The sequence below is a fragment of the Oncorhynchus keta genome, chromosome 26, assembly GCF_023373465.1.
Source record: "Oncorhynchus keta strain PuntledgeMale-10-30-2019 chromosome 26, Oket_V2, whole genome shotgun sequence".
Lineage (NCBI taxonomy): Eukaryota > Metazoa > Chordata > Actinopteri > Salmoniformes > Salmonidae > Oncorhynchus > Oncorhynchus keta.
In genome coordinates, this window is record NC_068446.1 from 37,286,474 (window position 1) to 37,302,807 (window position 16,334).

General features: G+C 46.5%; 1 protein-coding gene across 2 annotated transcripts in view; it reads right to left on the bottom strand.

Moving 5' to 3' along the window:
* Positions 1–16,334, bottom strand: part of LOC118358785 (ATP-binding cassette sub-family C member 8-like) — a 149,041-nt gene that overhangs the window by 61,886 nt on the left and 70,821 nt on the right. For both annotated transcript variants that reach the window (XM_052480696.1, XM_052480695.1), the window contains exon 17: positions 1,604–1,636. In XM_052480696.1, coding sequence (XP_052336656.1) covers positions 1,604–1,636 — 33 coding nt within the window. The remainder of the gene's footprint in view (positions 1–1,603; positions 1,637–16,334) is intronic.

The following is a 16,334-nucleotide window of genomic DNA, read 5'->3' on the forward strand; positions in this document are numbered from 1 at the left end:
TCAAGGATCTCTGTACTTTGCTGTGTTCATTTTTCCCTCGATCCTGACTAGTCTCCCAGTCCCTGCTGCTGAAAAAACATCCCCACAGCATGAGAAGTGGCTTCCGTCACACCACTCTACCATAAAGGCCTGATTGGTGGAGTGCTGCAGAGATGGTCGTCCTTCTGGAAGGTTCTCCCATCTCCATAGAGGAGCTCTGGAGCATTGTCAGACTGACGGGTTCTTGGTCACCTCTCTGACCAAGGCTCTTCTCCCCCAATTGCTCAGTTTGGCTGGGCAGCCAGCTTTAGGAACAGTCGTGGTGGTTCCAAACTTCTTCCATTTAAGAATAATAGGCCACTGTGTGCTTGGGGACCATCAACACTGCAGAAATGTTTTGGTACCCTTCCCCAGATCTGTGCCTCGACACAATCCTTTCCCGGAGCGCTATGGACAATTTCTTAAACCTCATGGCTTGGTTTTTACTCTGACAGGCACCGTCAGCTGTGGGACCTTATATAGACAGGTGTGTGCCTTTCCAAATCATGTCCAATCAATTGAATTTACCATAGATGGACTCCAATCAAGTTGTAGAAACAGCTCAAGGATGATCAATGGAAACAGGATGCACCTGAGCTCAATTTCGAGTCTCATAGCAAAGGGTCTCAATACTTATGTAAATAAGTAAGGTCTTTCTGTTTTATAATTTTAATACATTTGCAAAAATGTCTAAAAACCTGTTTTCGCTTTGTCATTATGGGGTATTGTGTGTAGATGGATGAGGAAAAAAACATATTTAATACATTTTAGAATAAGGCGCTAATGTAACAAAATGTGGAAAAAGTCAAGGATTCTGAATACTTTCCGAAGGCACTGTATTTTTATACATTGTGAACCTAATGTTACATATTTTTACCTCCCAGGAAGTGATGTCACTGAGTACTGCCCCTATATATGAGACCTTCCACCCCCACCTGAGATATGGATGCCTGATGAAGACTTCAGGTTGTCCTAGTAAATCACCCGGGAGCATGAGTAGCAGCGTGCAGCATTTTCCTTTGTTTTTCAGTCTGGCTGAAACACATGTATTTATTAATTACTCTGGTAACCCTGGCCTGCTGAGGGATTACTGATGTTTCCTGGATTCTGTCAGCAGGTACACACACAAGCATGCTCGCACGCAGGCACATACACAAACAGCTTAGCATAGTACAGAGTTGAGTGTTTTATTAGAGAAAGTAGCAGAGCAGGACAGAGGGATTATCCAATGACAGGACAGGGACACCAGCCGTGTGTTAGTGTGTGTGTGTGTGTGTGTGTGAGAGAGAGAGAGAGTGGGTCATGCTGTGAGTGATATCATTGATGGATGGAAAGTTGAGCTGTTGTGACGGGGAAGCATTGCATATTCAAATGTATCCTGCTGTGTGTGTGTGTCTGTGTGAGAGTGAGAGAGTGAGTGAGAGAGTGTTGCCAGAGAAATAAACACTGCGTATGGCCTACTGGGAAATGCCTTCTAAACGTGATGTTGATGTGCTGTTTATCAGTGACTCCTGATCATATTGCGCCAACCTGGATTACACCTAGAACTATGGCAATGTTCCTGTGATTCAACACATTCACATACCTGTCATCTCCCTCTGAGTCCAGGCTGGGCAAACTGCAGACAATAGAAAGGGAGGAGAAAAAAACAGAGGTCAATATATCTCATACATATATATATATATATATCTCAAACTATGAACTCTTAGAAGTTTAGTATAGCTACTCTGCTGTAGGGTGTCAGCAAATATAATGACAAGTTTATCCTATTCGTCTATGGCAAAGATACTTATTTGTTTCCCCTTTCGTCTGTGTCTGGTTAGCTAGTTACATGATAGCCTGGTCTTCGTCTGTCTGGTTAGCTAGTTACCTGATAGCCTGGTCTTCGTCTGTCTGGTTAGCTAGTTACATGATAGCCTGGTCTTCGTCTGTCTGGTTAGCTAGTTACAGGATAGCCTGGTCTTCGTCTGTCTGGTTAGCTAGTTACAGGATAGCCTGGTCTTCGTCTGTCTGGTTAGCTAGTTACAGGATAGCCTGGTCTTCGTCTGTCTGGTTAGCTAGTTACAGGATAGCCTGGTCTTCGTCTGTCTGGTTAGCTAGTTACAGGATAGCTTGGTCTTCGTCTGTCTGGTTAGCTAGTTACAGGATAGCCTGGTCTTCAGCCAGCATGGAACAAAACTCCTACGCAGTTAAGTCAACACATCCGTTAGTACTGCTGTGCACCACATCACATATGCCAAATAGGTGACTGTAATATATACTTTTATATCATTGATGCATTTTAAATGTTGTTTGTTGCTTTGTGTATCACCACATTTGATTGAGATTATTTTACTGCCACACTGCTCACTGCATCCAAATTGCATGACATAGGTGTATCAAAGAACTGTCAGTCAAGGTGAGATCATGAATATAAGCTCCCCGCCCACTCAGCCTGTCTTTTCAAACTTCCTGGTCGTTAGCCATGAGAGAAAATGTATTAGTTATTTTTTTGCCCATCGACCACCAACCCTTTTGGGAGGACAAATATACACATGGTTTTTTTTATAGGTTTTTCTTTTCTTGTTACATGTACATTCTGGACACATTTTACAGTAGTCACATAGCAAGAATAAAGTAATTTGATATTTTGATATACATCACATCTGGGTAGATAGTACTCATACATTGTGTTTTCAGTCATAACTATTGTAGAAGATGAGCTTTTAAACTCACCTCCAGGCAACTCTCAGTACATCCCACCTATCACCTTAACCCCACCCCTCAGCTACTCAGTCCATCCCACCTATCACCTTAACCCCACCCCTCAGCTACTCTCAGTCCATCCCACATATCACCTTAACCCCACCCCTCAGCTACTCTCAGTCCATCCCACATATCACCTTAACCCCACCCCTCAGCTCCTCTCAATCCATCCCACATATCACCTTAACCCCACCCCTCAGCTACTCTCAGTCCATCCCACCTATCACCTTAACCCCACCCCTCAGCTACTCTCAATCCATCCCACATATCACCCACCCCTCAGCTAACCATCCACCTATCCCCCAGCTACTCTGTCCATCCCACCTATCTCCCTAACCCCACCCCTCAGCTACTCTCAGTACATCCCACCTATCACCTTAACCCCACCCCTCAGCTACTCAGTCCATCCCACCTATCACCTCAATCCCACCCCTCAGCTACTCTCAGTCCATCCCACCTATCACCTTAACCCCACCCCTCAGCTACTCTCAGTCCATCCCACCTATCTCCCTAACCCCACCCCTCAGCTACTCTCAGTCCATCCCATATCCTCCTAACCCCACCCCTCAGCTACTAGTCCATCCCACCTACCTCCCTAACCCCACCCCTCAGCTACTCTCAGTCATCCCATCTATCTCCCTAACCCCACCCCTCAGCTACTCTCAGTCCATCCCACCTATCTCCCTAACCCCACCCCTCAGCTACTCTCAGTCATCCCATCTATCTCCCTAACCCCACCCCTCAGCTACTCTCAGTCATCCCATCTATCTCCCTAACCCCACCCTCAGCTACCCAGTCCATCCCCTAACCCCACCCCTCAGCTACTCTCAGTCATCCCACCTATCTCCACCCCACCCCTCAGCTACTCCATCCCATCTATCTCCCAACCCCACCCCTCAGCTACTCTCTGTCATCCCATCTATCTCCCTAACCCCACCCCTCAGCTACTCTCAGTCATCCCACCTATCTCCCTAACCCCACCCCTCAGCTACTCTCAGTCATCCCACCTATCTCCCTAACCCCACCCCTCAGCTACTCTCAGTCATCCCACCTATCTCCCTAACCCCACCCCTCAGCTACTCAGTCCATCCCACCTATCACCCCCCACCCCTCAGCTACTCTCAGTCATCCCACCTATCTCCCTAACCCCACCCCTCAGCTACTCTCAGTCATCCCACCTATCTCCCTAACCCCACCCCTCAGCTACTCTCAGTCCATCCCACCTATCTCCCTAACCCCACCCCTCAGCTACTCTCAGTCATCCCACATATCTCCCTAACCCCACCCTCAGCTACTCTCAGTCATCCCACCTATCTCCCTAACCCCACCCCTCAGCTACCTCAGTCTCCCACCTATCTCCCTAACCCCACCCCTCAGCTACTCATCCATCCCACCTATCTCCCTAACCCCACCCCTCAGCTACTCTCAGTCATCCCACCTATCTCCCTAACCCCACCCTCAGCTACTCTCAGTCATCCCACCTATCTCCCTAACCCCACCCCTCAGCTACTCTCAGTCATCCCACCTATCTCCCTAACCCCACCCCTCAGCTACTCTCAGTCCATCCCACCTATCTCCCTAACCCCAACCCTCAGCTACTCTCAGTCCATCCCACCTATCTCCCTAACCCCACCCCTCAGCTACTCTCAGTCCATCCCACCTATCTCCCTAACCGCACCCCTCAGCTATCCAGTCATCCCACCTATCTCCCTAACCCCACCCCTCAGCTACTCTCAGTCATCCCACCTATCTCCCTAACCCCACCCCTCAGCTACTCTCAGTCATCCCACCTATCTCCCTAACCCCACCCCTCAGCTACTCTCAGTCATCCCACCTATCTCCCTAACCCCAACCCTCAGCTACTCTCAGTCCATCCCACCTATCTCCCTAACCCCACCCCTCAGCTACCTCAGTCCATCCCACCTCCCTAACCCCACCCTCAGCTACTCTCAGTCATCCCACCTATCTCCCTAACCCCACCCCTCAGCTACTCTCAGTCATCCCACCTATCTCCCTAACCCCACCCCTCAGCTACTCTCAGTCATCCCACCTATCTCCCAGTAACCCCACCCCTCAGCTACTCTCAGTCATCCCACCTATCTCCCTAACCCCACCCTCAGCTACTCTCAGTCCATCCCACCTATCTCCCTAACCCCACCCCTCAGCTACTCTCAGTCCATCCCACCTATCTCCCTAACCCCACCCTCAGCTACTCTCAGTCCATCCCACCTATCTCCCTAACCCCACCCCTCAGCACCCAGTCCATCCCACCTCAGCTACTCTGTCATCCCACCTATCTCCCCCACATATAACCCCACCCCTCAGCTACTCTCAGTCATCCCACCTATCTCCCTAACCCCACCCCTCAGCTACTCTCAGTCATCCCACCTATCTCCCATAACCCCACCCCACCCTCAGCTACTCTCAGTCATCCCACCTATCTCCTAACCCCAACCCTCAGCTACTCTCAGTCCATCCACCTATCTCCCTAACCCCAACCCTCAGCTACTCTCAGTCATCCCACCTATCTCCCTAACCCCACCCCTCAGCTACTCTCAGTCCATCCCACCTATCTCCCTAACCCCACCCAGCTCAGTCTATCCCACCTATCTCCCTAACCCCACCCCTCAGTCCTCAGTCCCACCTATCTCCCCTAACCCCACCCCTCAGCTACTCTCAGTCATCCCACCTATCTCCCTAACCCCACCCCTCAGCTACTCTCAGTCATCCCACCTATCTCCCTAACCCCACCCTCAGCTACTCTCAGTCCATCCCACCTATCTCCCTAACCCCACCCCTCAGCTACTCTCAGTCCATCCCACCTATCTCCCTAACCCCACCCCTCAGCTACTCTCAGTCATCCCACCTATCTCCCTAACCCCACCCCTCAGCTACTCTCAGTCCATCCCATCTATCTCCCTAACCCCACCCCTCAGCTACTCTCAGTCCATCCCATCTACTCCCTAACCCCACCCCTCAGCTACTCTGTCATCCCATCTATCTCCCTAACCCCACCCCTCAGCTACCTAACCCCACCCCTCAGCTACTCTCAGTCATCCCATCTATCTCCCTAACCCCACCCCTCAGCTACTCTCAGTCATCCCACCTATCTCCCTAACCCCACCCCTCAGCTACTCTCAGTCATCCCACCTATCTCCCTAACCCCACCCCTCAGCTACTCAGTCCATCCCACCTATCACCCTTAACCCCACCCCTCAGCTACTCTCAGTCATCCCACCTATCTCCCTAACCCCACCCCTCAGCTACTCTCAGTCATCCCACCTATCTCCCTAACCCCGCCTAGCTCTCAGTCCATCCCACCTATCTCCCTAACCCCACCCCTCAGCTACTCTCAGTCCATCCCACCTATCTCCCTAACCCCACCCCTCAGCTACTCTCAGTCATCCCACCTATCTCCCTAACCCCACCCCTCAGCTACTCTCAGTCATCCCACCTATCTCCCTAACCCCACCCCTCAGCTACTCTCAGTCCATCCCACCTATCTCCCTAACCCCACCCCTCAGCTACTCTCAGTCATCCCACCTATCTCCCTAACCCCACCCCTCAGCTACTCTCAGTCCATCCCACCTATCTCCCTAACCCCACCCCTCAGCTACTCTCAGTCCATCCCACCTATCTCCCTAACCCCACCCTCAGCTACTCTCAGTCCATCCCACCTATCTCCCTAACCCCACCCCTCAGCTACTCTCAGTCATCCCACCTATCTCCCTAACCCCACCCCTCAGCTACTCTGTCATCCCACCTATCTCCCTAACCCCACCCCTCAGCTACTCTCAGTCATCCCACCTATCTCCCTAACCCCACCCCTCAGCTACTCTCAGTCATCCCACCTATCTCCCTAACCCCACCCCTCAGCTACTCTCAGTCATCCCACCTATCTCCCTAACCCCACCCCTCAGCTACTCTCAGTCCATCCCACCTATCTCCCTAACCCCACCCCTCAGCTACTCTCAGTCCATCCCACCTATCTCCCTAACCCCACCCCTCAGCTACTCTCAGTCTATCCCACCTATCTCCCTAACCCCACCCCTCAGCTACTCTCAGTCCATCCCACCTATCTCCCTAACCCCACCCCTCAGCTACTCTCAGTCCATCCCACCTATCTCCCTAACCCCACCCCTCAGCTACTCTCAGTCCATCCCACCTATCTCCCTAACCCCACCCCTCAGCTACTCTCAGTCCATCCCACCTATCTCCCTAACCCCACCCCTCAGCTACTCTCAGTCCATCCCATCTATCTCCCTAACCCCACCCCTCAGCTACTCTCAGTCCATCCCATCTATCTCTGTAAACCGCCCTCTTATGATTTACATGTGCCATATAGGTCAAAAAGTACTTTTCAGGACCTTTAATATCTGAGGTCTTGCATGTACATTGATTGATTAATCTTATGCTACACAAAGATAAATAGCATATTTTGTAAACTAATCCAATCAGTTTGATTTATTGCACCCGTTACTGAAATGGTTGTCCCAATTTAAATAGTTAGTCTTCTTATCAACTTTCCCACCAGTCATTCCATCTATTTGACAACCTTATGCTGGCTGGATTGCAATAGCTATTACATATCATTTTACAAGCCAGCATAATGTGTCCTGTAAACCAGGGATTTCCAAACACATCTGTGTTTGGGTAAAACTAGGCCATCAAAGTAAGGCCTTGTGATATATTTATTGTCATACATGTTAATGATGGCATTTGCTTAGGAACTCACCTGGTGAATAAGCCACAGACCTCTTACGGATAGGGTCTATTTCTCTCCATTTCCACCTGACTGACGTACCCAAAGTAAACTGCTTGTTACTCAGGCCTGGAAACCAGGATGTGCATATAGTTGACAGCATTGGATAGAAAACACTTTGAAGTTTGTAGAAATGTTAAAATAATGTTTGAGACTATAACACAATTGATATGGCAGGTGAAAACCCAACCGGTAATAAAAACATTTTGAGCTCCCAGGATCTTAGAACCCATAGCTTTCCATTATATGTAATTCCAGCTCCCAGATTGCAATTCATATGGCTTCCACTAGATGTCAACAGTTTTTGTTCATTGTTTCAGGCGTGTTTCTTCAAAAACGAGCAAGAATTTAGGGTACATGAGGATTAATAAGAAACAGTTTTACTTGTTTGAACAAAGTTTAGCAGTAGCTTTTTGGACTCCTTTGTCTGCATGTTGAACGAGTGGATTACTGAAATCTGTGGCGGATATAAAGAAGGATTTTATCTAACAAAACAACCATTCATGTTGTAGCTGGGACCCTTGGGATTGCAAATCAGAGGAAGGTCTTCACAAGTAAGTGATTTATTTCATCACTATTTGTGATTTTATGAAGCCTGTGCTGGTTGAAAAAAACGTTATTGTGGGGCTCCATCCTCAAACAATTGCATGGTATGCTTTTGCTGTAAATCCTATTGTAAATTGGACAATTCAGTTAGATTAACAAGCTTTTAAACTATTTAAGATACTTGTATGTTCATAAATGTTTATTACAATTGTTTATTTGAATTGGGCGCCCTCCAATTTCACTGGATGTTGTCGACAGGTGTCCCATTAGTTCAGAAAAATGATTTCAATAACCATGTCTCTGTCACTAACACATAGTCACGGGTGGTAACTGCAATTCACTCTGGGTAAAAGGAACACTGGGAAATATGCAAATCAGGCCTTACACCACACAGTGTTAAAACAACTCCCCAAAATGATTTACAATAAAACTACAGTGGTTAATTTTTACACGTTAACCGCTGTTAGGACTAAGCCAAGTGATTACTTTACAGTAGAGCTAATCAAACACCCCAAGCAAGTTAATTTGAGCACTTTAAGAGTTGAATGAAGAACACTGCAGAGTTAAATCTTTAACACTTTCAAAAGTGTTATTTTAACACAAGTACAGTGGGACTCATGTGTTCACTGAAAATAGTGTACATTTAACACTTTCAGAGTTAACTGTACACCATTGATTTTGCTGTGCAGGAGACAGCTGTTTGAGTACACCTGGCACAGTTTGAACTTCCCCAGGCCAGTAGACACTACTGTTGTATTTTTAGCCTTGACCAGTTGACATGTTCCTGGGTCAGTGTTTCTGATGAAGTGAGATCACAGCCAGAGAAGTGAGAGCTGAAAATCCAGTATCAGATTACCCAGCCTTAATTCCTAACCTTAACCATTAGGAGGATAGGAAACCATCTGACTCTAGGGGCATCTTCTACATTCTGTGTTTTCACACCACCAGAGATTTCAAATGGCTGCCTGTCGGGGGGACACAGCCAGGGAACACAGCTGTCACCAAACATTCCAGAAGACTGACATGTAGAAACCGACAGTATCACACACACCCATAGGAATCCCACCCAGTGGACTACTTTAATATAGGTGGTGGAAGCCCTCAATGGCGCTGCCCATGGTAAAACGGCCATTTGGCCACTAGAAGCCTCTACCGTTCTCTATGACACACACACACACACACACACACACACACACACACACACACACACACACACACACACACACACACACACACACACACACACACACACACACACACACACACACACACACACACACACACACACACACACACACACACACACACACACACACACACACACACACACACACACACACACACACACACACACACACACACACACACACACACACACACACACACACACACACACACACACACACACACACACACACACACACACACACACACACACACACACACACACACACACACACACACACACACACACACACACACACACACACACACACACACACACACACACACACACACACACACACACACACACACACACACACACACACACACACACACACACACACACACACACACACACACACACACACACACACACACACACACACACACACACACACACACACACACACACACACACACACACACACACACACACACACACACACACACACACACACACACACACACACACACACACACACACACACACACACACACACACACACACACACACACACACACACACACACACACACACACACACACACACACACACACACACACACACACACACACACACACACACACACACACCCCTGAGTCCCCTGAGCAAGGCAGTTAACCCCCAACAACAACTGCTCTGGTATCCCCCTTCCCCCCTCCGTTTCCCGGTCTAAAAAAAGCAAACAAACAAAATGTGAGGTAGTGTATTGAGGAGGTGTTAAGACTAGAATGAGCTATGAGGATCAATGTCTTTGTGACTGCAGGATAAAAAACACAGACAGCAACTGAGGGCCACTAAGGCCAACTGACACTGTACAGCAAGTTACTATCACGTTATGCCAACTGACATGGTATTGCAAGAGCTCCCGAGTGGCGCAGCGTTCTAAGGCACTGCATTAAAACCTGGTAGAAATTCCTCGTTACGTCAATTAGGATTACCACTTTATTTTAAGAATGTGAAATGTCAGAATAATAGTAGAGAGAATTATATATTTCAGCTTTTATTTCTTTCATCACATTCCCATTGGGTCAGAAGTTTACATAGAGTCAATTAGTATTTGGTAGCATTGCCTTTAAATAGTTTAACTTGGGTCAAATGTTTCGAGTTGCCACAAGCTTCCCACAATAAATTGGGTGAATTTTGGCCCATTCCTCCTGACAGAGCTGGAGTAACCGAGTCAGGTTTGTAGGCCTCCTTTCTCGCACACGGTTTTTCAGTTCTGCCCACAAATGTTCTATAGGATTGAGGTCAGGGATTTGTGATGCCACTTCAATACCTTGACTTTGTTGTCCTTAAGCCATTTTGCCATGACTTTGGAAGTATGCTTGGGGTCATTGTCCATTTGGAAGACACATTTGTGACCAATCTTGAACTTCCTGACTGATGTCTTGAGATGTTGCTTCAATATATCCACATAGCATCACGAGGGAGGGAAAATTATCTATTTTGAAGTGCACCAGTCTCCCCTGCAGCAAAGCACCCCCACAAAAGGATGTTGCCACCCCCGTGCTTCTCGGTTGGGATGGTGTTCTTCGGCTTGCAAGCCTACCCTTTTTTCTCCAAACATAACAATGGTCATTATGGCCAAACAGTTCTATTTTGGTTTCATCAGACCAGAGGACATTTCTCCAAATAGTACAATCTTTGTCTCCATGTGCAGTTGCAAACCGTAGTCTGGCTTTTTATGACGGTTTTAGAGCAGTGGCTTCTTCCTAGCTGAGCGGCCTTTCAGGTTATGTCGATATAGGACTTGTTTTACTGTGGATATAGATACTTTTGTACCTGTTTCCTCCAGCATCTTCACAAGGTCCTTTGCTGTTGTTCTGGGATTGATTTGCACTTTTTACACAAAAGTACGTTCATCTCTAGGAGACAGAACACATCTCCTTCCTGAGCGGTATGACTGCTGCGTGGTCCCATGATGTTTATACTTGCGTACTGTTGTTTGTACAGATGAAAATGGTACCTTCAGGTGTTTGGAAATTGCTCCCAAGGATGAACCAGACTTGTGGAGGTCTACACTTTTTTCTGAGGTCTTGGCTGATTTATTTAGCTTTTCTCATGATTTCCAGCAAAGAGGCACTGAGTTTGAAGGTAGGCCTTGAAATACATCCACAGGTACACCTTCAATTGACTCAAATGATGTCAATTAGACTATCAGAAGCTTCTAAAGCCATGACATCATTTTCAGGAATTTTCCAAGCTGTTTAAAGGCACAGTCAACTTAGTGTATGTGAACTTCTGACCAACTGCAATTGCGATACAGTGAATTTTATGTGAAATAATCTGTCTGTAAACAATTGTTGGGAAAATTACTTGTGTCATAGACAAAGTAGATGTCCTAACCGACTTGCCAAAACTATATTTAACAAGAAATTTGTGGGGTGGTTGAAAATTGAGTTTTAATGACTCCAACCTAAGTGTATGTAAACTTCTGACTTCAACTGTATATAGACAACATATACACATTTTCTCACACACACTACAGTGACACACCCACAGAAAACCCACACACATTCACTACATACGCACACAACACACACACGCACTTCTACGTTGTCTCCGTGCTGTTTATCACTACTTGGCTACCTGCAAATCTTTTTGGGCTTTTTACTCTTAATAACCATTTAATCAAACTCTGTATTGAACAAGTTTATATACGTCTTAGTTTTGTCACATTACTTTTTTAATTTAACATTTTCACCCCGGACGCTTTACCTGGACACCCGCATGACCTTCTCGCATGACCTTCTCGCATGACCTTCTCGCAGGACCTTCTCCAGCCGAAAGAGCTAAGTAACATTATGCCTTCTCATTGCAGTTTCTGTTTACAGGAAAACTATCGCCTTATGGTGGGGATAGCAGAGTCGCAAGCTCGACTACAGACACAATTGTTAGGCAAGGGCAATTGAAAAGTAGGAAAAATGATACAGCGTCTATGCCACCATTAAATCCAGGTAGGAGTGTTAATCCCCCTGCACAGTCCCGGCAGCCGGACAATTTTCTCATGGCGTCTGGAAAGAAACCCTGTCAGCATGCTGAACAGGTGTCGCTCTATAGCCGATAGAAACTTTCAACCGGTTTTATGACAAATTGAAATTTGTTAAGAAAAACGAATTACTACATTGTTGTCTTTTGAGCTTCTAGTCATGAAATATATGCAATCTACTCAATCACTATTTATAGCTACTGTTTACAGGCGTCCTGGGCTGTATACAGCGTTCCTTACGAAGTTTCCTGAATTCCTATCGGACCTTGTAGTCATGGTAGATAATATTCTATTTTTTGGTGACTTCAACATTCACATGGAGAAGTCCACAGACCCACTCTAAAAGGCTTTTGAGAGCCATCATCGACTCAGTGGGTTTTGTCCAACATGTCTCAGGATCTACACATTGCCATAATCTTACCCTGGATCTAGTTTTGTCCCGTGGAATAAATATTGTGGATGTAAATATTTTTCCTCATAATCCTGGACTATCGTACCACAATTTTATTATGTTTTCATTCGCAACAAATAATCTGCTCAGACCGCAACCAAGGATTATCAAAAGCTGCGCTATAAATTATCAGACAACCCAAAGATTCCTAGATGCCCTTCCAGACTCCCTCCACCTACCTAAGGATGTCAGAGTACAAAAATCTGTTATCACCTCACATGAGGATCTAAACTTAACCTGTGTAATACCCTAGACGCACCTCTGAAACCAAAAAACATTTGTCAAAAGAAACTAGCTCCCTGGTATACAGAAAGTACCCGAGCTCTGAAGAAAGCTTCCAGAAAATTGGAATGGAAATGACACTCCACCAAATTGGAAGACAGTACCGTGCAATATGGAAGAGCACTCACTGCTGCTCTACCAGGCTACTTTTACAACCTGATTGAAGAGAAACGGAACAATCCAAAATGTCTTTTGACACTGCCGCAAAGCTAACTGAAAAGTAGAAGTGAGGATGGCCTTCACTTCAGCAGCGAAGAATTCATGAACTTATTCGACAAAAAGATAATGATCATTAGAAAGCAAATTATGGATTCCTCTTCAAATATGCATATTTCTACAAAACTAATTTGTTCTGAGTCTGCAAAGAACTGCTAAGACCTAGGATAAATGGAGACAAGTTTTTTTTAACATGTATCTCGACACATTTACGAAAATAGTCCTCTAAACCTGCCAACTGCCGACGGGAGCCTATTCCAAATAAACTACTGAAAGAGCTACTTCCTGTGCTTGGCACTCCCATGTTAAACATAATAAACAGCTCCCTAAAAAAACTCACTAAATGTGGAAATAAAACCTCTCCTGAAAAAGCCTAAATGTTGTCCCGGAAAATTATAAAACGAATTGGCCTGTATTGAATCTCCCATTCCTCTAAAAAAAAGGAAAATACTGTGCGCAGCAACTCACTGCTTTCTTGAAGACAAATAATGTATTCTAAATGCTCCAGTCTGGTTTTAGACCCCACCATAGTACTGAGACTGCACTTGTGAATGTAGTAAATTACCTCGTGTTCCTAGACTTTAGCGTCACTTTTGACACCATAGATCAGCACATTCTTTGAAAAGTCAAATGAGAGCATACTCTGTTTCCGGTTTATGTTTGACAACAGCCACACAAATACAACAACAGGTTGTTAGCCATTTCATTTTGCGATATCGAAAAATATATTATTGTTAGATAAACAAGGCTGTTCTCGACTGCTACAGTAATTTCAATTAAGGCTGTCGATGGCCGCTATAGGCTACAGTAATTTAAAGAAAGGCCGTCAATGGCCGCTATGTGTTCTATTAATGAATTTTGAAATTACAAAACATATCAGTAACATTCCACCCATGTTGCCATTAGAGGGCGCATTGGTTATTTGACTGCAGGAAAGGGTACCAGAGAGTTGGTGCTAAATACCTTCTATGTTCTACAAGGTTAGCAACACTGAACTATGCATGAGAGCACCAGCTGATCCGGACGACTGTGTGATCACGCTCTCCGTAGCTGATGTGAGTGAAGGCCTTTAAACAGGTTAACATTCACAAGGCTGCAGGAGCCAGATGGATCACCCGGATGCGTACTCAGCGCTGATCAGCTGGCAAGTGTCTTCACTGCATGTTCAACCTCTCCCTGACCCAGTCTGTAATACCTACATGTTTCAAGCAGACCACCATAGTCCCTGTGCCCAAGAACGCCAAGCTGTCTAAATAACTATTGCCCCGTAGCACTCACATCTGTAGCCATGAAATGCTTTGAAAGTCTGGTCATGACTCACATCAACACCATCATCCCAGACACCCTGGACCCACCCCACTTCGCATACCGCCCCTACATATCCACAGATGACACCATCGCTATTGCACTCCACACTGCCCTTTCCCACCTGAACAAAAGGAAAACCAACATGAAAATGCTGTTCATTGACTACAGCTCAGTGTTCAATACCATTGTGCCATCCAAGCTCATCACTAAGCTAAGTACCCTGGGATTAAACACTTCCCTCTGCATCTGGATCTGGATCCTGGACTTCCTGACAGGCTGCCCCCGGTGGTGAGGAAAGGCAACAACAACTATGCCACGCTGATCCTCAACACGGGGGCCCTTCAGGGGTGCGCTCTTAGTCTCCTCCTGCACTGCCTGTTCACCCACGATGGCATGGCCACGCACAACTCCAACACCATCATTACATTTGCAGACGACACAATGGTAGTAGGCCTGAACACCGACGACATTGAGACCTGGCAGTATGGTGCCAGGACAACAACCTCTCCCTCAACGCCAGCAAGACCAAGTAGGGCCAAGCACACCCCCAGGAACAGGTTGAGAGCTTCGAGTTCCTTGGTGTCCACATCACTAAGGAACTATCATGGTCCACACGCATCAACACAGTCATAAAGAGGGGATGACAATACCTCTTCTCCCTCAGGAGGTTGAAAAGATTTGGCATGGGCCCTCAGATCCTCAAACAGTTCTACAGCTTCTACAGCTAGTTCACTCCTTGGTATGACAACTGTTTGGCATACGACCGCAACGAGCTTCAGAGGATAGTGCGTACAACCCAGTACATCACTGGGGCCGAGCTCCCTGCCATCCGGACCTCTATACCAGGCGGTGTCAGAGGAAGGCCCTCAAAATTGTCAAAGAGTCCAGCCATCCAAGTCATAGACTGTTCTCTCTGCTACCGCATGGCAAGCGGTACCGATGCACCAAGTCTGGAACCAACAGTATCCTGAACAGCTTCTACCCCTAAGCTATAAGGCTGTTAAATAGTTAACCTAAAGCTACCCAGAAAGCTTCATTGTCCCTTTTTGCACTAACTCTTTTGACTCATCACATAAGCTGCTGTTACTGTTTATTACCTATCCAGTTGCCAAGTCACTTTATCCCTACCTACATGTACATTTACGTATGTACTGAGTAAGTATCTACCTAAATGACCTCGTAACCTTGCACATCGACTCGGTACTGGTATCCTGTGTATATAGCCAAGTTATCATTACTTGTTGTGCATTTATTCCTCTTGTTATTATTTTTATATTTATCTTTTTTCTCTCTGTATTGTTGGGAAGAGCCCGTAAGTTAGCATTTCACTGTTAGTCTACACCTGTTGTTTACAAAGCACGTGACAAATAAAATTGGATTTGATTCGATATAAAAGCATTTTATATCGCTGAGAGAGGTAAACAGTCAGCCATCTGTGCACGGCTACCTGGCTCTCTGTGGACGGCTACCTGGCTCTCTGTGGACGGCTACCTGGCTCTCTGTGGACGGCTACCTGGCTCTCTGTGGACGGCTACCTGGCTCTCTGTGGACGGCTACCTGGCTCTCTGTGGACGGCTACCTGGTTTTCTGTGGACGGCTACCTGGTTTTCTGTGGACGGCTACCTGGCTTTCTGTGGACGGCTACCTGGTTTCTGTGGACGGCTACCTGGTTTTCTGTGGACGGCTACCTGGTTTTCTGTGGACGGCTACCTGGCTCTCTGTGGACGGCTACCTGGTTTTCTGTGGACGGCTTCCTGGTTTTCTGTGGACAGCTACTGTACCTGCCTCT